This window comes from Podarcis vaucheri (assembly GCF_965113315.1).
Source record: "Podarcis vaucheri genome assembly, chromosome: Z".
NCBI lineage: Eukaryota > Metazoa > Chordata > Lepidosauria > Squamata > Lacertidae > Podarcis > Podarcis vaucheri.
Window position 1 is genome coordinate 4,258,914 of NC_138758.1, and position 25,843 is coordinate 4,284,756.

The following is a 25,843-nucleotide window of genomic DNA, read 5'->3' on the forward strand; positions in this document are numbered from 1 at the left end:
GGGAGGAAGCCCTAAAAAGTTATAGCGCCCGAATCTTCGCGGGAAACTGAAGCTACACCTGTTGAACTCCTGCCTGGCTGGTCGGCGCGCTCCCGGTAGGGAGGCGCTGACGCAACCCGGCACTCCGCTTGCAAAAGAGGCAGCTACTCGGCAGTCAGTGAGTGAGGAGAGGGGAAGAGAATGAGCCGCGGCCTCCCCGGCTTCCAGCAGCCCAGCGCGCCCCACTGCCCTGTCCCCGCCTCTCACCAGCCAAAGCAGCGCAGATCCGGCGCCTCCCGCAGCTCAGCAGCCAGCAAATCCCAGAAAGGAGAATCGAGGGCGGGCGGCCAGCAATATCAAGTGGCGAGGACCGGAGGGGGCGGGCCGATGGGGGGGGGGACAAAGCTGCGCCCGCCTCCTCGAGGCAAAAGGCGCTAGATGGCAGAGGAGCGCGCTTGTGGCACCTCTGCCCAGCGAACAGCATCGTGTGAATGAAGCGGGCAGCGCTAGCACCACCGTGCAAAATGACACGTGTCCGAGACAGCCTGCCCCTTCCTTGGAACAGTTTGAATCATAGAATTGGAATTGGATCCAGGGTCATCTAGCCCAACCCACTGCAATACAGGAATCTTTTGCCCAATGTGGGGCACGAACCCACGACCTTGAGAGTCTCAGTCTCTTCTGCTGACCGAGCCAAGTTCTGTCCACAGCTTCACTGGCTGCCTCTCCTTCCAGAAACATAAAGCAGCGCTCCACCTGACAAATAGCTCAGTTGGTAATGAGACTCTTAATCTCAAGGTCGTTGGTTCGAATCGAACCACACATAGGATTTCAATGGGTTGGACTACATGACCCTCATGGTCCCTTCCGACTCTATGATTCTATGACCGCTGTCTCTCTCCACTAAATCCCTCCATTAAAAAACCTTCCCCCAATGTTTCCTATTCCTACAGAATACTCGCAGCACAAATCCTACAGAGGCCTACTCAGAATAATGCCCTGTTCAGTGGGCCAAACTCTCAGCTAAGCTGGTATGGTGTTCTTTTATACAGTGTGTAAAATAATATTGTGCGGTTAGACTGTGCCCATTAAATTAATAATTGGGGGGGGGGGTTAAATTGTAAAAGGAAAGTTTGCTAAAGACCAGGAAAAAGGTTTGGAGCTTTAACCCTTTGACCATAATAAGCTTAAGTACACAGAAAAAGTTTTTCAGCAAATCCAAGAAAACTTGTTTTAGTTTAGATTTTTTAAACAATAAGATGAAAAAGACATTTTCTTAGTAATTTTGCAAAATATACTTGTAAACTGCATGAAAGGCAGCCCCTGATATTAATTTTTTATTTAATTTCCTAGTTTTCAAATGAATGAAGATTTTGACAGATTTTTTTCTGAGCACTTGGGGTCAAAAGAAAGTACTAAAACAACTGTTGTTTGAGACATTTCATTCCGATCTGCTAGGCAGAGCCTGACAGAGGATGATGACATCCTGCCCCCTCTTCTCCCCAGCAATATAAATCCTGGCTACGCCCATGCGTTTAGTCTATTTAACCCAGGAATGAGATGCCCACCAACTTGTCTTTAAATTCATGCAGGAAAAGGCTCTCAGTGGCTACTAAATCTGATGGCCGTGCTCTACCTCCACAGTCGGAGGCAGCGATGCTTCTGAATACCAGTTGCTGGAAACTTCAGGAGAGACAGGCCTGCCTACGGTCTTGTTGGATAATTATTGGGAGTTACAGGAATTATAGGAGGAAAATCGAAATGCGTGTGAGAAGGGCTGAGCAGGGGAAGGTTGGAACATGAAGGCTGTGTGCACAAGAGAGCCATGAGACGAGGACGGAGTGACATGCGCAAAGCATCTATTGCTATAACTGTTGAGGACAAAGGAAGGAATGAAATATAAGAAAGTTGCTATGCTTTGTGATTAAGCCACAATAAGCTAGTAGAGTGGCTCGGGAAACCCAGCCAGATGGGCAGGGTATAAATAAATTATTACTATTACTATTACTATTAGGAAGTACTGCCATATAGGGACACGCCTGCCCCTTTGCTTGTAAGTGTATAAATGCCTGTACTGTACTGTTTTCGCAGTTGGTGTGCCATGCCTCACTACTTGCTGCCTGAGGTTGTGTCACACTGGCCTTGCAATGCCTAAATAAATGTCCGTCTATTTGGTTTCTGGATTCTGTGGTCTGTTCTGGGCTACCTAGGGTATTTTCCCAGCACTGAAGACACATCTATACAAGAACACCTTGCTTGCATGGTTTTTCTAGTAATCCTAGTTATTGGGGAGCAAATAATTCCCTACAGGTCTCAAAGTGGAGACTGGAGAGCTTTCATCTATGACACCACTGAGCATGTTTCCCTGGGGGGGGGGGGACTAGGCTGCAGTAAAAAGGCCCTGTTGCTTATTACCTGAAGTTATTGCCATGGAAGGTTAAGACCCAGGATGGCTTTGCTCAGCCTCCATGGCCAGAGGCAGCAACGCTTCTGAATGCAGGAGGGCAGAGGGCACTTGTGCTCAGGTCCCGTTTGTGGGTTTCCCGCAGGCATCTGATTGGCTGCTGTGAGAACAGGATGGCACACGAGATGGGTTGCTGGCCTGATCCAGCAGACTCTTATGAGTCTGATCATTTGCCTACACTGACAGCTGTCAGCTGTCCAGGATTTCAGGCAGGGCATCACTCTTAACCCTACCTGGAACTGAACCCTTTTGAATAGGAAACAGATGTTCTGCCAGGAGCTACCATTCTCCAGAGATTAATGAGCCTGAGCTGCCTGGTGCCAATCCACACCTATTGACCCAGCTGGCCTTGCTTTATTTACTCCACCAGGCAATGGATTCAACACTTCTCCCTCTCCATCTCGGCCTCGCCTCACAAGATCCTTTAATAACTGGAGATACCAGGGGTTGAACCTGGGGCCTTCTGCGTGCAATTATAGAAATCCTGTGTTCCCCCCAACACCTCTGCCGTTTCATTCCTGACTGATTTATATATCACCCTTCAGCATTAGTTTGCAGGGCAGTTCCCAATACCTTTGAAATGAACAGTGAGTCTTAACTCCGAGGGAATATGCGCAGGATTAGCCTTCAGCAGTAAAATGTCAAGAAGCAATGTGTTGTTCCCTGCACATAAGCCTCTTTAGATGGATGCTTCTGACCTCTGAGGCTGCTTCTTCCTCCTTGCCTTGTGTCAGCTGCTCCCCAGCATGAGGCAGGCCTGTTTCCTTCCCGCAATTCACTCTCCCTTTCTTGCTTTAGAGGGGATGCATTCATTCATTCATTCATTCATTTATTCATTCATTCACTTCCAAGCTCTGGGGGAAACCAGAGCTAGGATCTTGCTGCTTCCAGATGGGGAAATGTGTAGAAGAGAGAGGTAGGTGCTTCTTTCCCTCTCTTGTCCTCATAGGCTTAGCTCAATCACATTAAAACACCTCACCACCACTCCAAGACCTGTTGTTTCAGGAGGATGTGGTGAGGGCAATTGTGTCTTCCAGTTAGTACGGCGGTGCTGAATATCTTGTGGATTGTGCAGGCTCTGCTTCCTCTTCTGCTGAGAGAAGTGTTGCTGTTTTTCTCCTCTTGAGAGGAGTGGGAGACTCTTCCTTCTTGCTCCCAAGATCCATTCTTGAACCAGCTATTGACCTCAGAGCTGCTGTCCATCTGCTACTTAGCAGTTAAGCACCAGGGACATCCAGGGAACCAAACCAGCTGGGCTGATGGGTGGCACAGTCCAACAAGCTCTGGAATGTCAAAGGATTCCTATCCCTGATCCAGATGTTGTTGGGACTGCAACTCTCCATCAACCTCAGCCAATGTAGCCAATGGCAAGGGTTGATGGGTGTAACATCTGGAGGACCACAAAGTTACCCACCTCTGCTCTAGGCAGGGATGGGGGACTTCTGGCGCTCCAATTTCAGACTCTCAGCACCTCTGCCAGAAGAGCTTCAGGTCAGATGCAGTGCATAGCAGGGTGTCTAGCTAGCCTCACAAGATGCAGCATGATAATAGGCGTCAGTGCCCTAAGGGATGTACTCTGGAAGATGCCTCTGTTGGCAACTATTTTCTTAATCAGTGGGTGTGTCAGCCCTCCTTAAGCTTTCCCCAGGTGCCATCCATTTTACAAAGGGCTGGCAAGTGTGCATGCACACGAAAGCTTATACCAAGAACAAACTTAGTGGGTCTCTAAGGTGCTACTGGACAATTTTATATATATATATATATATATATATATATATGCAGGTTTTGGTGTCTTCGGGTGTCTTCCCGTGTAAGAGTCGGGGTGTCTGTGCGACGTTTCGACGAGGTCTCACTCGTCATCTTCAGGCTGGTGCTTTCGGCTTCTTGTTACTGGAACAGAGCAGAGTCTGGTGTTTGAGTTCCTATAAATACTGTTGAGGGGTGTGGTGTATAGCCTCCAACGTTCTGGGCAGAGAGGAAGTTCCTAGATTAGTGTGCCTTTTCTTCTTTTGTTCCTTAATTACTTGAGGGATATCTTGGGTGATTTCATGAGTGATGTTCTGAATATCACTGGGTGGGTCATTAAGTGTAGATTAGTTGCTAAAGCTTTCGTGTCTTGACCTCTTGAGCTTGTGAAGAGTTTTTCTGAGAAGATGGCTGTGCTGCATTTAGTTGTGCTCTGGCTTGGCTTCGTGTATAGGGGCGAGCTATGGTTTTGTGCCTTGTGCCAGCCAGATCTGTGTAGGGATTGCAGGGGGGTGCAGCATCCGGAGGTGCCACTATAGTTTGGTTACTGGATGGAGTCTGTAATATGTCTGTGGAGAGGGTCTGGGTTTGGGTCTGGTGTGGTTGATTGGTGACGGCGTTCTGTGTGCCTCTGGTTCTGGTGTCGGTTTTTGTATTTATAGGAACTCAAACACCAGACTCTGCTCTGTTCCAGTAACAAGAAGCCGAAAGCACCAGCCTGAAGATGACGAGTGAGACCTCGTCGAAACGTCGCACAGACACCCCGACTCTTACACGGGAAGACACCCGAAGACACCAAAACCTGCATTCCTGTACCCGTGAAAATCTACGAAAGCATATATATATATATATATATATATATATATATATATATATATATATGCAGGTTTTGGTGTCTTCGGGTGTCTTCCCATGTAAGAGTCGGGGTGTCTGGGCGACGTTTCGACGAGGTCTCACTCGTCATCTTCAGGCTGGTGCTTTCGGCTTCTTGTTACTGGAACAGAGCAGAATCTGGTGTTTGAGTTCCTATAAATACTGTTGAGGGGTGTGGTGTATAGCCTCCAACGTTCTGGGCAGAGAGGAAGTTCCTAGATTAGTGTGCCTTTTCTTCTTTTGTTCCTTAATTACTTGAGGGATATCTTGAGTGATTTCATGAGTGATATTCTGAATACCACTGGGTGGGTCATTAAGTGTAGATTAGTTGCTAAAGCTTTCGTGTCTTGACCTCTTGAGCTTGTGAAGAGTTTTTCTGAGAAGATGGCTGTGCTGCATTTAGTTGTGCTCTGGCTTGGCTTCGTGTATAGGGGCGAGCTGTGATTTTGTGCCTTGTGCCAGCCAGATCTGTGTAGGGATTGCAGGGGGGTGCAGCATCCGGAGGTGCCACTATAGTTTGGCTACTGGATGGAGTCTGTAATATGTCTGTGGAGAGGGTCTGGGTTTGGGTCTGGTGTGGTTGATTGGTGACGGCGTTCTGTGTGCCTCTGGTTCTGGTGTCGGTTTTTGTGGGGAGGGCTAATTTCCAGATGTCTGGCAGGCGGGACGTGTCGTCACGCTTGTTCATGTTGTGAGGGTGTTTCTCTATCTCGATGGCTTCCATGATTATTCTCTTGTGGTGATGTTCCATGTTAAAGAGCAATTTGGAATCTGCAAAATTAATTTCGTGTCCTGTTTCTTTCATGTGTTGGAAAAGAGAGGAAGTTTTTTCTTCTTTTTTGACGGCATTCTTGTGTTCTGCGATACGTGCATTTATTCGTCTGTTTGTTTGTCCAATGTACGTGGCTGGGTAGACTTTGCAGGGTATTTCATAGACCCCTTGGTTTTCCAGCTGGATTTTGTCTTTTGGGTTTCTGAGGATATTGGCTATTTTTTGGTTGGTGCAGAAGGCTGTTTTGATATTGTGTTTATGGAGGATTTTGCTAATTTTGTCTGTAGTGCCCTTGATATAAGGAAGGAGGGCCATGCCATTGTTTTCTTCTGTGTCTTGGTTTTTGGGGGGTGTTTCTTTTTGGATTAGCTTCGTAACCCTGTTTTTCTGGTATCCATTGGCGATTAACACATTTGAGAGATTCTGTAACTCAGTTGTCAAGTGGTCTTTGTCAGCCAGGCGTTTGGTTCTGGAGATGAGAGTCTTGGCTACGGAGTTTATTTGTGCAGGGTGGTGGTGTGATTGTGCATGTAAGTAGCGGTTGGTGTGTGTTTTTTTTCCGGTAGATAGTGTGTCCTAGGGAGCCATCAGGTTTTTTGTAGATTAGGACGTCAAGAAAGGGGAGTTGGTTGTTGTCTTCTATTTCCATAGTGAATTGTATTTTGGGGTGTAGGCTGTTGAGATGTGTGAGGAAGCTATCTAGTTTTTCTTTCCCGTGTTTCCTGCACAAATAAACTCCGTAGCCAAGACTCTCATCTCCAGAACCAAACGCCTGGCTGACAAAGACCACTTGACAACTGAGTTACAGAATCTCTCAAATGTGTTAATCGCCAATGGATACCAGAAAAACAGGGTTACGAAGCTAATCCAAAAAGAAACACCCCCCAAAAACCAAGACACAGAAGAAAACAATGGCATGGCCCTCCTTCCTTATATCAAGGGCACTACAGACAAAATTAGCAAAATCCTCCATAAACACAATATCAAAACAGCCTTCTGCACCAACCAAAAAATAGCCAATATCCTCAGAAACCCAAAAGACAAAATCCAGCTGGAAAACCAAGGGGTCTATGAAATACCCTGCAAAGTCTACCCAGCCACGTACATTGGACAAACAAACAGACGAATAAATGCACGTATCGCAGAACACAAGAATGCCGTCAAAAAAGAAGAAAAAACTTCCTCTCTTTTCCAACACATGAAAGAAACAGGACACGAAATTAATTTTGCAGATTCCAAATTGCTCTTTAACATGGAACATCACCACAAGAGAATAATCATGGAAGCCATCGAGATAGAGAAACACCCTCACAACATGAACAAGCGTGACGACACGTCCCGCCTGCCAGACATCTGGAAATTAGCCCTCCCCACAAAAACCGACACCAGAACCAGAGGCACACAGAACGCCGTCACCAATCAACCACACCAGACCCAAACCCAGACCCTCTCCACAGACATATTACAGACTCCATCCAGTAGCCAAACTATAGTGGCACCTCCGGATGCTGCACCCCCCTGCAATCCCTACACAGATCTGGCTGGCACAAGGCACAAAATCACAGCTCGCCCCTATACACGAAGCCAAGCCAGAGCACAACTAAATGCAGCACAGCCATCTTCTCAGAAAAACTCTTCACAAGCTCAAGAGGTCAAGACACGAAAGCTTTAGCAACTAATCTACACTTAATGACCCACCCAGTGGTATTCAGAATATCACTCATGAAATCACTCAAGATATCCCTCAAGTAATTAAGGAACAAAAGAAGAAAAGGCACACTAATCTAGGAACTTCCTCTCTGCCCAGAACGTTGGAGGCTATACACCACACCCCTCAACAGTATTTATAGGAACTCAAACACCAGATTCTGCTCTGTTCCAGTAACAAGAAGCCGAAAGCACCAGCCTGAAGATGACGAGTGAGACCTCGTCGAAACGTCGCCCAGACACCCCGACTCTTACACGGGAAGACACCCGAAGACACCAAAACCTGCATTCCTGTACCCGTGAAAATCTACGAAAGCATATATATATATATATATATATATATATATATATATATATATATATATATATATATATATAAAATATATATATATATATATTTGGAGCTCATAGGGGATTCAGCACTGTGAGTCACTGAAAGGTGCTTGGACCAAGCCAGGAGGAGATGGGAGAAGAAAATACTTCTTCAACAGGGTGCATGGTTAGGTTACAGTTAGTTGCCAGGCTAAAATGTTCTACTTCCACCAGGCCTTGGGCTGATTTAACATCCTTTTAAATATGTTTGTAGGAGGGGGTGGCGGTCAATGGTTTTTGTTCTTGTTCTTATTAATGTGTTTTTATGCCGTGAACCGCCCTGAGATCTGCAGCTGAAGGGAAGGGGTATACAAATGAAACAAACAAACAAACAAACAGACTTGCTCCCACAAGAAACAGTAATAGCCACCACTTGGGATGCTTTAAAACAGAGCTTCATTAATGTGTAACCCAAAAATTTTGGATCTGCTCCAAGCTGAGGCTAAAGTTCTGCATTTGTTTCGCTGGATTTTTGGATGTTAACTTGTAACCCCAGTTTGCTGTGCCAATTACTCAGTTTTGGGGTGTGTGCGGTGACGTCACAAAGCATGATTCACAGCACGAAACTTTGGCATCAGTTTGGAAGGAACCCAAAATTCAGGGGTTACATGTTAATGAAGCTTTAAAATAACTTCATGGGAGAGAAGGCCACCAATGTTGTTTTCTGTCTCCGAATACAGGTTGCTGAGAATCACAAGTGGAGAGAACGCTGTTGTGCTCAGGCTTTGCGGAAGGCTTCCGACTGGGGATCTGGTTGGCCAGTGTGAGAGCAGGATGCTGCCCTAGACGGGCTGATCCAGCAGGTAGGCTCTTACGGGACTTCCGGAACAGTGTTGCCAACATTTTCAACTGCTCCCTGCCCCTTTAACAGCAGTGCTGTCATGAATAAATTAATTTCAGATCACTTGGTCTCATTTAGGGGCATTGCTAGATTGCAAAAGTACACCTCAGAGCACAGACTCGTGAGTGGACTGAGATGGCAGTTGCCTGTGCTCCCACAAACACCCTGCTTTGCAGGATCTCTAGCTGCTATGTAAAATAAAGTTGCCATTGTTTTTGGGAAGTGGCAGAAAAGCCTTGGGACTCAAACCCCCTGAGCTGCTCCCCTAGCAATGGCCCCATGCATGTCAGTAAAAGTTTCACCAGGGTCATTTCAGCGCACCTAGTTACTGTAAAAAAATAAAATAAAAGGTGCTGGTGTAATGAGATCAGTAAAACAAACAAAATGTTGACCACACTGAGAGCATTAACAGGAGTGGCTGCTGCCTGACCCTCCGCCTCCAGCACAGAGGAAAGCACCACCAGAGAGTACCCCCATCTTCTGTGCCAGGATGCTACAGCTCTGGGCTCTAACCTTTGTGTGCTTATCCAGAGCTGCAATTTGGGAGAACACAAGGGAACTCTCAGCTGCTCTGAAAAGTGTGAACACCCGACTATGTTAACCGGGATGCTTTGCAGCACCGCCAATGATGCAAGCTCTTGGCTGCTGTCATCAGCTGCCAGGCTCATCGGTGCCAGCAGACCCACCCTTTCCCCTTCCTGAGTCCAGGAGCGGTTGGGGAGGTTGGCTTAAGAGGGATTCAGCAACCTGGCATGCTCTTAGAGATCTCAAGACTTCTAAGACAGCAAACAATAACACTTTCCTAGTCTGGGGCAGAAGAAGATAGCCTAGAACCAGTCCTTTTCTCCTTGAAATGATCAAGGTGAGGGTACTGCAGCTAAAGGGAGCCACTCTTGAAAGACCAGCTGGAAAAAGCATTGGTGAGATGGGAACAAGGGCTAGGTTAGCGACAGCCCTACCGTAGACTAGGCGCAAGACATTTTGGCAGCAGAGTCCGAAAGTTAAGTGAAGTTTGCCAAAACAGACAGTTTGTAGTGCCTCATAGTGGGGCCAAGCCTGGTCTTCTGCCCCCACCCAAATGAATCACAGCATGAAGAAAACATTTTTCATTATTTCATATTTATTTCATTTTATCATTTTATTTGTTTTTCCAAATTTCTATACTGCCCATTATCCTAGCATCACAGGGCAGCTTACTATATAAAAACACAAACATATAGACCAATCATTACATACTGTATTTTTCGCACTATAAGATGCACTTTTCCCATCCTAAAAAGTTAGGGGGAAAGTGTGTGCGTCTTGTGAAGCAAATGCAGCGGGAGGCTCTGCTCAGTGCTCCCTTTAAAGAGCTGCGTGGAGTGTGTGCCCTTCTCCCTCCTCGGGGAAAAGCCCCCAAGAGCCGCACACACGCTCCATGTGCTCTTTAAAGGGAGCGTGGCTCTTGGGGGAGCTTTAGCCGCTCACAGCCTCTCCCGGGCAGGGGGAGAATTTATGCCGCTGCCTGGGAGAGGCTGCACGCAGCTATCCCATAAGCCAGGACAGCAAGCGGGATCACTGAGCTGTGATCCTGCTTGCTGTCCTGGCTTCTGGGATTCAGAATATTTTTTTTCTTGTTTTCCTCCTCCAAAAACTAGGTGCGTTTTATGGTCTAGTGCGTCTTATACAGCGAAAAATACGGTATATAAAAACACCCACACCCACCATATCCTACCTCCCATTTAAAAGGCCATAGATTGCTTAATTAGCCAAAGGCTTGGGATGAGAGGAATGATATAATAATAATAATAATAATAATAATAATAATAATAATAAAATTATATCCCATCCTCCCCAGCCGAAGCCAGGATCAGAGTGGCTAGCAACAGTAAAAATAACACCGTTTACATAAAATCATAATCAATTAATTGAAATACATTCTAAAATCAATTCAGAGTCAAATTAATGGCAACCATTGGGCTAGAGTTCTATGAGGATTACTGAAAGGGGGCGGGGCGGGTCAGACTGTGCCTTGGCCAAAGGCCTGGTGGAACAGCTCTGTCTTGCAGGCCCTGTGGAAAGATGTCAAGTCCCGCAGGGCCCTAGTCTCTTGTGACAGAGCGTTCCACCAGATCAGGGCAATGGCCGAAAAAGGCCTAGCTCTGGTTGAGGCCAGCCTAACCTCCCTGTGGCCCGGGATCTCCAAGATGTTTTTATTTGAAGACCATAAGGTCCTCCATGGGACATACCAGGAGAGGCGGTCCCGTAGGTACGAGGGTCCTAGGCCATATAGGGTTTTAAAGGTTAAAACCAGCACCTTAAACCTGATCCTGTACTCCACCGGGAGCCAGTGCAGCTGGTATAGCACCGGTGAATGTGATCCTGTGGCGAGGACCCTGTAAGGAGTCTCGCCGTGGCATTCTGCACCCGATGGAGTTTCTGGGTCAGTCTCAAGGGCAGCCCCACGTAAAGCGAGTTACAATAATTCAGTCTGGAGGTGACCGTCGCGTGGATCACAGTGGCTAGGTCAGGGCGAGAGAGGTAAGTAGCCAACTGCTTAGCTTGGTGGAGATGAAAAAATGCCGCCTTTGTTATAGTTGCAATCTGCGCCTCCGCGGAAAGGGAGGTGTCGAAGATTACACCCAAACTCTTAATGGACGGTGCTGGCACTAATTGAGCTCCCACAAGAGATGGGGGTTGCCCGTCCCAACCCCATATCGTCCTGACCCAGCCAAAGGACCTCTGTCTTCAAAGGATTTAACTTCAACTGGCTCCCACGTAACCATCCAGCCACAGCTTCCAGACATCTGATCAGTGTGTCTGGGGCCGAGTCATTTCTAATGTATTTTGAACTGTTTTAATTTGCTTTAATTGTTTTTAAATTGTGTGGGATTTTTGTTGTCTGGGTCCCTCCTCCAAATAGGAAAAGCAAATCGAATGGAATTCGGGGTGAGGGTAAAAATAATAATACAGGGCTAAAAATTGAGTTACATCAATGAAACAAAATGGCAGCTAAGCAGAATGCTGCCTTCTTGGTGAAGATGTGCCAGGGATGAAAATAAGGTAGATGCATTTAAATTTATGGCATAAATTTATGACAACAGAAGAAGCTGGGCCATAATGTGCCACACTTTGGTCTCCCCCCCCTTTTTCCCATAAATGGGAGGGAATTATTTTGTTCCCAGTAATTCAATGCATCTTATGAGGACAGCTGCCCAGTAGAACTCAGGAGCCTCAACAAACCTTGTACATCAACATCACCAGCAACTGAGGCCAAGTCCAGAGCAAGGAACTGGGTATGTGGAAGGGGCCTTTTATAGACCTGAGAATCATGGACCCGTGGATCTATGAATCATAGATCCATGATTCTCCAAAGTTACTCCAAAGGCAAACCCAGACTCTCCCCGGTCCCTCTTAGCTGCCATGCATGTGCAGAAATGGCAATGCAGCGCATTATAAGGAGATGTGTCTTAAAAGCTAATTAAGACAGGACCTCTAAAATTGCTCTTCCCTCTCCAGTCATATCACTCCAGGCTACTGTAGATGTTATGAGATCAGGTTTATTTAATTCATTATTATTATCTACCCAATCTAAGAAGCCATTAGTAGATCACTGTCTGCTGGTTCATCTTCTGCTGCTGAACAATCTTGCCAAAGCCACCTCTGCCCACATCGTAGTCTGTCCGGTACTCATCTCGTACCTGGAAGAGGAGAAAAATGAGGCAAACGTCTTACAGAGACAGATACAAGGACCAATATTCTGGGCATGTTGATGTCAGACATGGGGGTTGTGTGTGTTTTAAGTGGCCTCATATGACCAGAGCAGAGGCAAGGCCCACCAGATTGATGGTGGCCAGTATTCTAGGTGGAAAAGAACATTGGGATACTAGTGGGTTTTGCTTCATAGCCCAACACGGCTGGGTCACCTAGAGATTCTCCCAAAGAGCACAGGGTTAACTATTTATCCTAGAAGACTCAGTTTGCTTTTCTCACCTTGTTTGCAGCCTCCAAGTCTTGTCTTAAGTCCATTCTGACAGGACTCTTTCTAACAATAATGGCCTGATAGCCTTTACTGAAACCTAGTGGGATGAGACTCATGACTGGAAGGTAGGAACTGAGGGGCATAATCTGTTCAAAAGGAATAGACCAAACAGGAAGGGAGGAGTAGCAGCATTATATATAAAGGATGGGTACACTTGTGAAGAAATCCATGACCTGGAGCATGGAAAGCAGATTGGGAGTATATGGGTAAAAATTATAGGAGGGAGAAACAACAGTGACCTTACTGTGGGTGTCAAGCCAGACTGAAGACTTGGACGATGCCTTACTAGAGCAGATTACCAAACATTCAAAAAGGAAAGAAAGAATAATCATGGAGGACTTCAACGTCACCGATATCTGTTGGGACTCAAGCTCTGCCAAGAGTGTAAGATCTGACAAATTCCTCCATTGCCTCGCTGACAATTTTATAAATGACTTGGACAAAGGAATTGAGGGGATGCTCATCAAATTTGCAGATGACACCAAACTGGGACGGGTAGCTAATGCCGCAGAAGTCAGAATCAGAAATGAAAAGGACCTGAACAGATTGGAGAACTGGGTGCAAGCTAACAAAATGAATTTCTATAGGGACAACTGTAAGGTTCTGCACTTAGGCAGGAAGAACCAGATGCACAAATATAGGATGGGGGACACCTGGCGTACTAGCAGTACATGTGAAAAGGATCTAGGGGTCTTGGTGAACCACAACCTTAACATGAGTCAACAGAGTGATGTAGCAGCAAAAAAGCTAGGCTGCATCAACAGAAGTATAGTCCCCAGATCTAGGGAAGTAATAGTACCACTCTATTCTGCCTTAGTCAGACCACACTTGGAATACTGTGTCCAATTCTGGGCACCACAATTTAAGAAGAATGATGACAAGCTGGAAAGTGTGCTGAGGAGGGACAACAAGATGATCAAGGGTCTGGAAACTAAGCCTTATGAGGACAGCTTGAAGGAGCTGGGTCTGTTTAGCCTGGAAAAGAGGAGACTGAGAGTAGATCTGATAGCATCTTCAAATATATTAAGGGCTGTCACATGGAGGAGGGAGTATGCTTGTTTTATCCTGCTCTGGATGGTAGGACTTGAACCAATGGCTTCAAGTTGCAAGAAAAGGGATTCTGACTAAACGTTCAGAAAAACCTTCTGACAGAAAGAGCTGTTTAGCAGTGGAACGGACTCCCACAAGAGGTGGTGGACTCTCCTTCTTTGGAGGTTCTGAAGCAGAGGTTGGATAGCCATCTGTCATGGATGCTTGAGCTGAGATGCATGCATTGCGGGGGGGGGGTTTGGACTAGATGACCCTTGGGTCCCTTCCAACTCTAATATTTTATAATGAAAATTGACTTTGCTCTTGCAGGGCATTTAGCCAGCAAACCCCAGCCTGAGAATGTAGTGTGGGAACCCTGGGCAGAGCACATATCCAGATGAAATCAGGTCAAATACTAAATTCTCAGAGAAGCCTTTAAAGCTTGAGTAAAACCAGTTGTAGGCCAACTCAAATAAAACTCTGATAGGCCACTTTTTGATAGAGAACAGCAATATTCCAGCAGCCCCATCAATGCTAATTGAACATATGTAAAGCCAGAGCTATACAGAGCTCTGATGAAGCCTGCTTCTGCTCCCAACAAATGATTTGGTCTTTATGATGCTAAAGGAATGCTGGTGGATACAATAAGAAATGAACTTGGAATGCTTCTGGAGAAAGCTATGGCAGTTTCGGTGAGTTGCAAGGGAATGGAAGTCCTGCACTAAGGTGGGGGAAAGTGTGTTTTTCACCTTTGTGCTCCAGGAATACAGAAGATAAAATCTTTGCCTTCCCATAAAATGAGACCCATAACTGTGTATTCCTGCAGCCCTTGTGGGGGGTGGGGGGTGGGCTTTGGTGTGCAGCTGCCACTTCATTCCAGATTGGTAGAGCACTCTAACGGATGAGCAACCCTTACCTGGCCACCTGTTTTCCCACGGCCATACTGCCGCCCTTCCTTAAACCCAGCATCCCAGTCTGTTCGAATGATGCGGTCGTCCAGACGGGTTCCATTGATGAACCGCATGGAATGCTCTGCTTCTGCTCTCATGTAGTATCTGGAACGCTACTTTAAAGAAAATTCATATTGCTAGAGGGTTTATGCCAGCTGGTTATAGGCCGATGAAGGGGAGAACAGGCAAGCTGAAAATCAAACAGCTCATAACCTCCACAAGTTCAGTTAGCAGGTAAACATAATAACCATGCCATGCACTCTATGTGAAGTTGCCTAATGGAGTAGAATGCAGCAGCTAGACCAGTGTTTCCCAACCTTTTTTGGGCAAAGGCACACTTGTTTCATGAAAAAAATCTCGAGGCACACCACCATTACAGCCCCGTGACGTCAGCGCGCAGCGTCACGCCGGGAGGGACATGAATTGCTAGCAAATTACATAATCACCTCCTTGAGGGCTGGCTCATCTTCTCCGAAGGCAGAACCCCATTAATTAACAGCACAGACTCACACCATAGCCAAGAGGAGGGAGGGAAAACCTCAGTCATGCACAGTCATGCACATGTGGGGGCTAAATGAGGACGAAGACCGGGCAGAGAGCAGGGTTCAAATCACCCCACCTGGCCAGGACAATCCCTGGGTGCTCCCTTGGGCCACTCGCCTGACCCACCTCGCAGGGCTGTTGTTGCGAGAATAACACAGGGAGAACCACGCGCGCCCCCGGGAGCTCCTTGGAGGAGAAAGCGGGCGATGAATGCAGTGCACGAAATATATGAGAGGCGACCAGGTTTTGCAGGTGAGGGGCCCCCGCCAGCCTCCGCTTCCAACACCCGGTGCAACGACGCCGAAGTTTCCCCCCGGGCTCGGCTCGGGGAGCAGCGCTGCTCCCCCCCGGCTCCCCTTCGCCCTCCTGGCTCTCTCTGCCGCCCACTGGGGACCCCCCTCACCTGCCAAGTCCGGAGCGCCGGTGGAAGTTGCATGCATGCATGCAGGGCACCGCGTTGCCATTGCATTGCACTGCACTCCATGCAACGCCTGCACGCATGCATTGCCTTGCACGCACACCAAGGGGTCTCCCCGTGGTCCGATGCGTCCCCTCCGGCGCGGATGCAGCATTGCAAAAATAAAAAACCCCTGACGCAGCCCTACCTGGGGGGCAGCCTCCGCCTCCGCAGGGATCCCCGGGCTCCATCCTGCCACCCGATCTCCGCGGGGGCGCAGGCAGGCTGTGCGGGGTCTGCGTGGAAGAGCCCCTGCCTGCCCGGTCGCCGCCGCTGCGCTCATTCCATGGCCGGGAGAAGAGCGCTTCAAACAAAACGCCCGGCCCGCCAGGCCACGCTGGGAAACGTAGTTTGCGCACCCCGTGCGGGCGCGGAGCCCAAGGGCGAGGGGACTACGGATCCCGGCAGCCCCCGCGCCGGGGACGGAGGGGGAGAGGCCGGGTGCAGGGATGGAGGGACGGGTGGGCGAGCGAGTGAGTGAGTGGCAGCCGCCAAGCCTTGGCCGAGAGCCAGGAAGGGCCTCCCCGGAGGAGGAGGAGGGAGGCGCAGAGCGGGAGGGAGGGAGGGAACCCCAGGGGTCATCTAGTGACGGTGCCCCAATCGAAAATTTGACTTTAAAAAAAAAAATCTTTCAAATTTTTAAATTTTTCCCGCGGCACACCAGGCAACATCTCGCGGCACACTAGTGTGCCGCAGAACAGTGGTTGGGAAACACTGAGCTAGACTGCTGACGGGGACAGACAGCCAATAGCCTGGATATGAGTCCTGGAAGACCTTCTCTTGCCTTCCTTGTCATTCCTCACTTAGCTTGGAAGCATAGGGCCCTGAATGATTCCAGCTACAAAGACAGTCTCAGAGATGGGGTATTGTTTAGAGTTTTGTTATTGCTATTAATATTTGTATCTTAAAATAAGAATTCAAAATAACCTTAACAGATTGGAGAACTGGGTACAAGCTAACAAAATAAATTTCAATAGGGACAAAGGATCTAGGAGTCTTGGTGGACCACAAGCTTAACATGAGTCAACAGGGTGATGCAGCAGCAACAAAAGCTAATACTATTCCAGGCTGCATCAACAGAAGTATAGTGCCCAGATCAAGGGCACTCTATTCTGCCTTAGTCAGACCACAGTTGGAATACTGTGTCCCATTCTGGGCACCACGGTTTAAGGATGCTGACAAGCTGGAACATGTGCAGAGGAGGACAACCAAGATTATCAAGGGTCTGGAAACGAAGCCTTATGAGGAGCATGGTATGTTTAGCCTGGAAAAGAGGAGACTGAGGAGATATGATAGCCATCTTCTAATATCTCAAAGGCTGTCACATGGAAGAGAGAACATGCTTGTTTTCTCCTGCTCTGGAAGGTAGGACTCAAACCAATGCCTTCAAGTTACAAAGAAAGGAGATTCCAACTACAGTGGAACGGACTCCCACAAGAGGCGGTGGACTCTCCTTCTTTGGAGGTTTTTAAGCAAGAGGTTGGATGGCCCTGTGTCCTGGATGCTTTATCTGAGATTCTGGCACTGCAGGGGGCTGGACTAGATGACCCTTGGGTGCCTTCCAACTCTACGATACTATGATTCTAATATCATAATTTATGTGGAAATTGCTCAAATTTGTTATTTTCCCATGTGTTTTTCTTAGTGTTTATAACGATTTTTGCTGTTGATAATTAGGTAAATCAATTCGTGTTGCAAGTATAGAACATGGTTTTAAGTATGGAAAGAGAACACACAAATAAATGATGATGATGATGATAAACATGCAGCACCTCCCATCTGCACTGGCTCCTAAATAAGTCATTAATATAGAAATAAAAAAGTGGGGGCCAGAACACAACATTGCTTCATGCCCCATGATGCTTAAAAAACATTAGTGAGACCACCCACAGTCTACTTCAATTAATAGAAGGTAAGGATACTCCACGAAGCAGAAGCCACAGGGGGTTTTCTTCACTTTGTCTAGACCCATGACTATGCGCTTCACATCCCCACACTTGGAGAAGAGCTCATGAATTTGTTCCTCTGTGGTGTAGAAAGAGAGATTGCCCACATAAAGTGTGCAGGAGTTTTTCAGAGTTTTTTCTTGCAGGTAACAACTTCCCTGGGAAATGAAAAGAAAAATGGAGAAGCATAGATAATGTCACCTAAAAATCCACATATTCCTTTTTTACATTGTTTAGCACCATCAGGTTTTAAGAGTTGTGCAAAACCAAGATGCAGCACAGTGCATACACAATGGCTTAAACATTAAATGGGCAAGATAAAGCTGGAAGAAGGGGTTTTGTTTACAGAGTATCTATTGTTATTTTAAAAAAGTACACATTCACTACTGTCCCTAAGGTGCCTGTTGGACAGCTTCCTTTTCCAACGAGCCTTTCAGGTGGAGATGCATATCAGCCTTTGTACCAGATCCGAAATGTGCTTTTTTTGTTGATTGCTTCAGGGTGCTTTGTGGGAACCATAAGCGGAATAAATACATACATACCCAGTGCTGGATTTACGTATAAGCTAAACAAGCTATAGCTCAGGGCCCCACTCTCTTGGAGCCCCCCAAAAAAATTAAAGGAGAAAAAACCCCTGGATGTACATTTCCAAAATGTAAGATAAAAAACAAATAAAATAAAACCTACATACAGCAACAGTGTTTTGTTGTGTAGGCTCCTATTCTGTAAGTAATAGGCTCCACCTGCTAGCCTGCTCCCTAAAATATCACCGGTTTGCTCATCTCTATATATAGGGGGCCTACATTCTGCATATTTTGTTATGTGCAAATGGCTTTAGATACCTGTTAGGTCCATCAATGACCATATAGCATATATAAATAAAAAATTCCTTCCAGTAGCACCTTAAAGACCAACTAAGTTAGTTCTTGGTATGAGCTTTCGTGTGCATGCACACTTCTTCAGATACACTGAAACAGAAGTGTATCTGAAGAAGTGTGCATGCACACGAAAGCTCATACCAAGAACTAACTTAGTTGGTCTTTAAGGTGCTACTGGAAGGATTTTTTTATTTTGACTATGGCAGACCAACACGGCTACCTATCTGTAACATATAGCATATATTCAACACAAAAAAGCGATAAGGACAGCTGGACATATAAAGGGCCTCATTACCTTCAGTAGCTTAGGGCCTCATCAAATCTAAATCTGGCCCTGTACGTACCGTCGTCCCTCAGTGGATTTCAGAGGACAAAGAAAAAGGCACACGGGGTCGTGTTTTTTGTTGTTGTTTTTTAAGGAGGGGAAAAAGGGAAGAAACAACAACAACCACCCCTGAGAGAAATCCCAAGAGGATATTGGTGCTGTTGTCTATGGTGCTGAAAGGAGCGGGAGAAAAAGCTCCAGGCATGGCTGGAATAGCCCCGTCGGTTGGAGCCCGGCGCTCTGCGCCCATGGCAGGGGGAGCGGGGGAGGCTTGGACGGGGGTGCCCCCCCCGCGGGGCAAGGGCGCCTCTGAGCGCGTGCAGAGCGAGCCCCGGGCGCTACCTTGAACTGCTGGTCCCGATAAGTGCTGAACTCGCAGTACGAGTCGCTGTTGAGGCCGCTCAGCGTGGCGCTCAGCAGCCCCGACATCCCTCCTCGCCCCTCCTCCGTCGCGCCCACAGACCCTTCCTTGTTTTCCGAGGAGCCCTCTGGCTCGCCTCGCCGCCCAGCAGAGAAGCCGGCCAATGGCAGAGAGGGGCGGGCCCGCCGTGCCGCAAGGGCTGCCGGGTGGTGTAGTTCTCTCTCCCTCCCCCCCGCCCCCATCGGCAGAGGCCCTCCTTCCTCTTCCTCTTCTCTTCCGGTCCTCCGCCCCCGCCCCCGCCGGAAGCACGTGGCGTAGAAAGTATAAAATGAAGGCGGGAAGGGAGCGAGCGGGGAGGCGGGTCTTGCCGCGTGCTGGGCGCGTCGCTCGTCGGCGGAGTCAGACATGGAGTTCGACATGGAGGTACAGTAGCCCTCCCGCGGGGCCGCGCCCTTTCGTTCGCGTGCCCTTCGCTGCCGCCTCTGCTCTCGAAAAGCCCCTCAGGCGTCGCAGCCCTAATAAGAATAATTAAGAAGAATGTTAATAATAATAAAAATTAATTTGAGGGTGGGAGAAGAACTGCAAAGCCAACGCTTGCAAACTAGCTCCTCAGGCATAATAAAAATAAAATAAAGTACATGGGCAGGAGAAGAATTGCCAAGCAACGTCTTGCAAACTGGCCCCTTAAACAGTAATAAAAATTAAAAACTATGGGTGAGCGGAAAACTGAAAAGCAAGGGCTTGAAAATGGCCCCTCAGACCATAAAAAAAAAAATGGCCCCTCAGACCATAATAAAAAAATATAATGCATGGGTGGGAGAAGAAATGCAAAGCAAGGTCTTGCAACCTAGCTCCTCAGGTGTAATAATAAATTTTAAGCATGCATGGGTGGGAGAAAAACTGAAAAGCAAGGGCTTGAAAATGGCCCCTCAGAAATAGTAAAGAAAAAATATAAAATGCATGGGTGGGAGTAGAATTGCAAAGCAAGGGCTTGCAAACTGGCCCCTCAAACAATAAAAATTAAAAACTATGGGTGGGAGGAAAACTGCAAAGCAAGGGCTTGAAAATGGCCCCTAGAAATAGTAATAAAAAATATAAAATGCATGGGTGGGAGTAGAATTGCAAAGCAAGGTCTTGCAAACTGGCCCCTCAAACAATAAAAATTAAAAACTATGGGTGGGAGGAAAACTGCAAAGCAAGGGCTTGAAAATGGCCCCTAGAAATAGTAATAAAAAATATAAAATGCATGGGTGGGAGTAGAATTGCAAAGCAAGGTCTTGCAAACTGGCCCCTCAAACAGTAATAAAAATTAAAAACTATGGGTGGGAGGAAAACTGCAAAGCAAGGGCTTGAAAATGGCCCCTAGAAATAGTAATAAAAATATATAAAATGCATGGGTGGGAGAAAAACTGCCAAGCAAACGCTTGCAAACTAGCTCCTCAGGCATAATAAAAATAAATTACATGGGCAGGAGGAGAAATGCAAAGCAAGGTCTTGCAAACTGGCCCCTCAAACAGTAATAAAAATTAAAAACTATGGGTGGGAGAAAAACTGCAAAGCAAGGGCTTGAAAATGGCCCCCAGAAATAGTAATAAAAAATAAAATAAAATGCATGGGTGGGAGAAGAACTGAAAAGCAAGGGCTTGAAAAATGACCCCTCAGAAATAGTAATGAAAAAATATATAATGCATGGGTGGGAGAAGAAATGCAAAGCAAGGGCTTGCAACCTAGCTCCTCAGGTGTAATAATAAATTTTAAACATGCATGGGTGGGAGAAAAACCACAAAGCAAAGTAAGCCATTGAAAACTGGCCCCTCAGACAAAAACAACAAACTCAGTGCTACAGTAGTTTCAGTCAACAAATTAAAGTTTCAGTAATTTCATCCTGTGAAATTTAATGCATTAAAAAAATAATATAAATAAATAAATAATTTCAGTGCTGTTTTTCCCAGCTGTTCCTAAGGAGGAGGAGACTTAGTGAAGCCCTTGCAAAGAAGGTACTTCCTACCTTCCTGTTATAAAACCCACACTTCCTTAATGCTTTAGCATTTTTCTTCCTTCTACATGTAGAGAATTCCAGGCAACTCATAATGAAGATGAAAAAAACACTTTAAAACACTTTTCAGAAGCGAAAGGCACACTGCACATGCTCTGAGGCATTTGTTAGACCCCCTCTCCAGAGAGTCAGCTTGGTGTGCTGTTTGCTGGGCTGGGGTGAAAGTAAGGAGATAACAGTTAAAAACATCCCCATTCAGCTGTGATGCTCACTGGGTAGAGCACTGATGGCAAACACACATTAATAGTGGGTTATCCTGGACGAGTCAACACTTTGCAGCCAAATCTGCCTTGCAGAGGTGTGGGAATACAGTGGTGAGCGGGGAGAACAACACACAGTCTGTCATGTGATTCTTGGGAGCTCCTTGTGGAAAGCATGGTGTATTACAAGGAGGAAATAAGGACTCCCTCGTTACAGAGTATCTTCTAGGAATGCCTTCCGTGCTACACACCTGATTATTCGCTGAGCACAAGCCTGATACTGCAGGGGCCAAATTCCTACGCACTTAAAATGATTGGACCCCACTCCTTGTGTATAGCATCAGTGCCCTAATATTTGTGCAGTGAATCTACTTTGCATTACACTTAACGGCACACAGAAACTTCTCAGCTTCACAGGGAACAAAGCTTTCAGAATGTTTTCAGAGCAGTTTAGGCGAGTGGACCGAGTTGCTTGCTTCTCTTGGGATTGAAACCTCATGTGGATCCTGCAGTCCTGGTTGTCTGGCACAGACTGGACCAGAAAGAAGTGCCAAGAAGCAAAAGTCGTTAAAGAGCCCAAAGGCAAAATAGCTAACAAAAGATGAGAGCCCATGTGATGCAATGGTTAAGAGGGCTGGACTATGACCTGGGAGACCGGGGTTTGAATCCCTACTTAGCCATAAAGCTCCCTGGGTGAGCTTGGGCCAGGCACCATCTCATAGACAGGGTTATGGTGATGAAATGGGGAGCAGGAGGACCACACACACCGCCTTGAGTTCCTTGGAAGAAAAAGGTGGTGTGTAAATTAATAATAATGCTGAAAGGATGCAAAATAGGCTAGGGACTGAGAATTAGGAACCTGAGAGGTATAGGCAGAGAAGTAAGGTTTCAGGGGAAAGGAAGATGGATACAGTCTGACTTGGAACTAACCAGCCATTTTTATTTATTTTGGGACTGCAGGTTTCTAGTCATATCTAGTAGTAGTTGTGAATGTGAATCACTGGAGGAAATAATGCAGTAGAATCTGTAGATGGGAATAACTGAGGAATATAAACTGAAATGCTTCTCTCCCCCCCTTTTTTTTAAAGCCGTTTTTCTCCGTGGAAGAATTGGACATAATTGACCCAGTTATGGAAATAAAAGGTATATAAAATATTTGCATAAAACTAATATCTTAGGTCCAGGTAAAATGTTAAATACTCTGGGCAATAGCCATTGCTTCCCTTTCCTCCATGCTGTTTTATTTCGTTCCTGCTGTTCATTTCAGTGAAGCAGTCTGCCCCTCTGCAGATGATTTCCTTAGCAGATTGCATCTGCCACCCTGTTGCACTCTGTATTTTAGTCTAATCCACACCACTGCTTGGAAGGAGAGGGTAAGTTAAGTGAAGGCAGCTGTGCCTTCTCGTTGTTCTTGTCATAGTTTGGCATCATGGTTACTGTAACTTAATAACTGAAAGGGCAAAAGGGTGTAGTGCATGTTTTTAAAAGCATACGTGAATATGTCATAAGCACAAATGTCCTTAACAAGCATTAACTCACTAGGTTACCAAATACACAGGCTGGTCCTAGTGCTTATGTTTGTTAGGGTTGCCAGCTTACTAAAATATTTAAAGATGCAAGGCACATTTTTATCATGACAAGGGGAAGGCATATGGAGGCTGCCTGTGCCTTCTTGTTTGCATGCTCAGAGGATGCAGGTAAACAGGCAGGAACAGCAAGGATGGGGAGAACCAGGGGGTTCCCACACTGGGGTGTGGGCTTTGGCAGGTGCCAGACAATGTCAGCCTATGATGCCAACCCTGAATAGAAGTTCCATATAGGATATCTGTCTGCTCAGCTTCCCTTGGAAAGCCCTATTTGTTGCTGGAGTGATGTGGACAAAAAATAAGCTAGCTGCCTTCAGTCTACTTGTAATCTTATTTTACTTGTTATTTTTCTTTCAGAGCAAATTGAAGGACTGATGAAAAAAGAGATTGTAGTGGATGTAGACACTCTGCTCGGAAAGACAGAGACAGTGACTAAAGGATCCATTACCAATATTCAGAAGGTCAAGGTAGACACAGAGACTGTTTTGTTAAAAACAAGTTGGACTGGAAGTTGGGAAAAATTGTCTTCCTAGAAATCTGATTGGTATTTGGGTGTAGTCTGATGTTCACTGTTAGATAAATTTTTAATACCCGGCTTTTACTCAGTAATGAACAGTACAGTCTTTTAAAGGCCTGCTCAAAAATAAGTCCCACTGAATTTAATGGGACTTATTCACAGGTAATTGGGTTACTTAGGATTGCAGCCTGAAACAATGAGCAATACAGTGGTACCTCGTGTTGCGTTACCTCCAGGTTTCGGAATCTTCGGGTTACGGCTCTGGCAAACCGGGAAGCAGTCCTCCAGTTATGAAATTTTCAGGATACAGTCAGGCCTCTGGAACAGATCCCATTCGTAACTGGAGGTACCACTGTATTAGGAAATGCATCTGTGGTCAGAAACAGTCAGATAGCAGAAGAAACACCAACAACATTAAAACAGACCTAAAATACTGTTACATGCCACCCCAGTCTCCAGAGAGAAAGATTTCAGGGGTTCTGGCATTTCCCCAGCATTCAGTATCCTTGGAATGGAGGTCTGCAGAGACTGTGGTGTCTTTAGAATACCGTATTTTTCGCCCTATAGGACGCACCTTTCCCCCTCCAAAAATGAAGGGGAAATGTGTGTGCGTCCTATGGGGTGAATGCAGGCTTCAGGAAGCTATCCGCAAGCCTTGGGAGCCCGCGGGAGTCCCCCCCGGGCTCCCCCGGCTTGCACAGAGTTGCCTCTTATCCCGAAGCCCCGGCGCGCTGTGCAGTTGCGACGGGGCTTCGGGTAGCTGTGTGCAAGCCGCGGGAGGGCTCACTCGTCTTGCGCAGAGCTGCCTCTTATCCCGAAGACCCGGCGCGCTGAGCGGTTGCGCTGGGGCTTCGGGTAGCTCTCCGCAAGGCGCGGGAGCCCAGCACCGGGCTCCCGCGGCTTGCGGAGAGTTGCGTGCATGCTGAAGCCTGCACGGGCTGAGCTCAGCGCGCCCAGGCTTGGCGCAGCTCTCCACAAGGCGCGGGAGCCCAACGCTGGGCTTCCGTGGCTTGCGGAGAGTTGCCTGTTCTGGGGGCTGGGGGGGGTAATTCCCCCCCTTTATTTCCCCCCAAAAAAACTAGGTGCACCTTATGGGACGGTGTGTCCTATAGGGCGAAAAATACGGTATATGGTTTTATTCACATATGCAACCTCTACATAGGATGGGGGTCACAGTACGAACACTGCAAAAGACCTTTCTTCTCCATTAGTTGCAGCTTTGCGTCAAGCACAGATCAAGCATGTCTTTGTGTCTACAGCTTCCAGCTCAGTTCAGACTCACATCTCTGGCTATTGTTCTTTGGATATCAGGAAAGGCTTGGTTTTGTTTTCCTAGTAGCTAGGAAGGCTTGCCCATTTGTTCTGTGGGCACAGAGTGACTTCTTTGGTTATGCTAATCGTAGTTCTTAACTAGTCAGTCAAAACCATTTCCTTAGCAAAGGAATGGGTTTGGCAAGCTGGCTCTTAGGCATTCTAACCCTGCTCCCCAATGGGCACATTCGCACAAAACACCACAGGTTTGGAGGCCGCACCGGGAAGCATCTTTTTTGCATTTGAATTTTTATTAAAGCTTGGGAGAACAGCAAAAACAGTACTGTATACAGAAATAAATATCAAGCATATTTTAAACATGTGAACTTCCCTGAGACCTGTAGGCACAGGGCAGGCATGTCTAAAGTCCGTTTCAGGGGCCTGACAGTCAGTTTAATCTGGCCTCTGTGGCAGTTTATTTGCTAGAGTAAAAATCCTTAAAAAAACAACTTTAGGGTAAAATCATAAAAAAAGTTCAACAACTTTGGTTGGCCCTTCACTTCATCAAATCTGGCCCTCTTTGAAAAAAGTTTGGACACCACTGGTATAGGGTGATATACAAATTTAAATGATGATGGTGATAATAAAAAAGAGGAGAAAATTAAAGCTAAAAGAAAGCAGTTAAAGATGATGAGAGAAGGCACAGGGGGTATCATCCAGACTGACTCCCTTTCCAAACTCGTAACAATGTGTTGTTAAAATGCCTGGATAAATTTTAAAAATGTATTTGCCTGTGGTTGGAAGCTGTAGCAGAGGCTCATTCACTAGGGCAAACGAGGTACCACCCCACCAGCCACAGTCCACTCTCTGCCAGCCTCGACTTCCTACTTCCAACCAGTCCAAGGGCTGCCAGCTGTCGGCTTCCTCCTCCTCCGCCATCCCATTGATAACCTAGCAGAACTAAGTAGG

At 46.7% G+C, this 25,843-nt stretch overlaps 3 protein-coding genes across 8 annotated transcripts in view; 1 reads left to right on the forward strand and 2 right to left on the reverse strand.

Annotated features, from left to right (window-relative positions):
* Window positions 1–369, reverse strand: part of SLC7A3 (solute carrier family 7 member 3) — a 30,308-nt gene extending 29,939 nt beyond the window's left edge. Inside the window, exon 1 of one of the 2 annotated variants that reach the window (XM_082207438.1) lies at window positions 247–369. The gene's annotated coding sequence lies outside the window, so the exon portion shown is untranslated. The remainder of the gene's footprint in view (window positions 1–246) is intronic. The other variant, XM_082207439.1, reaches the window with a different exon arrangement.
* Window positions 370–10,551: 10,182 nt separating this feature from the next.
* On the reverse strand, window positions 10,552–22,657 carry LOC309523572 (nuclear cap-binding protein subunit 2-like). Its single transcript, XM_082207503.1, has 5 exons — window positions 22,607–22,657; window positions 19,246–19,688; window positions 17,677–17,858; window positions 14,721–14,859; window positions 10,552–12,434 (listed from the first exon to the last, which is right to left on the reverse strand). Exons 1-5 carry the CDS (start codon window positions 22,635–22,637, stop codon window positions 12,336–12,338), a joined length of 894 nt encoding a protein of 297 aa, XP_082063629.1. The 5' UTR covers window positions 22,638–22,657; the 3' UTR covers window positions 10,552–12,335.
* The window catches only part of TEX11 (testis expressed 11), a 43,405-nt gene continuing 37,143 nt past the window's right edge, over window positions 19,582–25,843 (forward strand). For 2 of the 5 annotated variants that reach the window (XM_082207387.1, XM_082207386.1), the window contains exons 1-3: window positions 19,582–19,688; window positions 22,607–22,663; window positions 23,464–23,573. In XM_082207387.1, the coding sequence (XP_082063513.1) occupies window positions 19,670–19,688; window positions 22,607–22,663; window positions 23,464–23,573 (186 nt within the window). In that variant the 5' untranslated portion in view covers window positions 19,582–19,669. Of the gene's footprint in view, window positions 19,689–22,606; window positions 22,664–23,463; window positions 23,574–25,843 lie in introns of those variants that run through there. The other 3 variants (XM_082207388.1, XM_082207389.1, XM_082207385.1) reach the window with 2 other exon arrangements.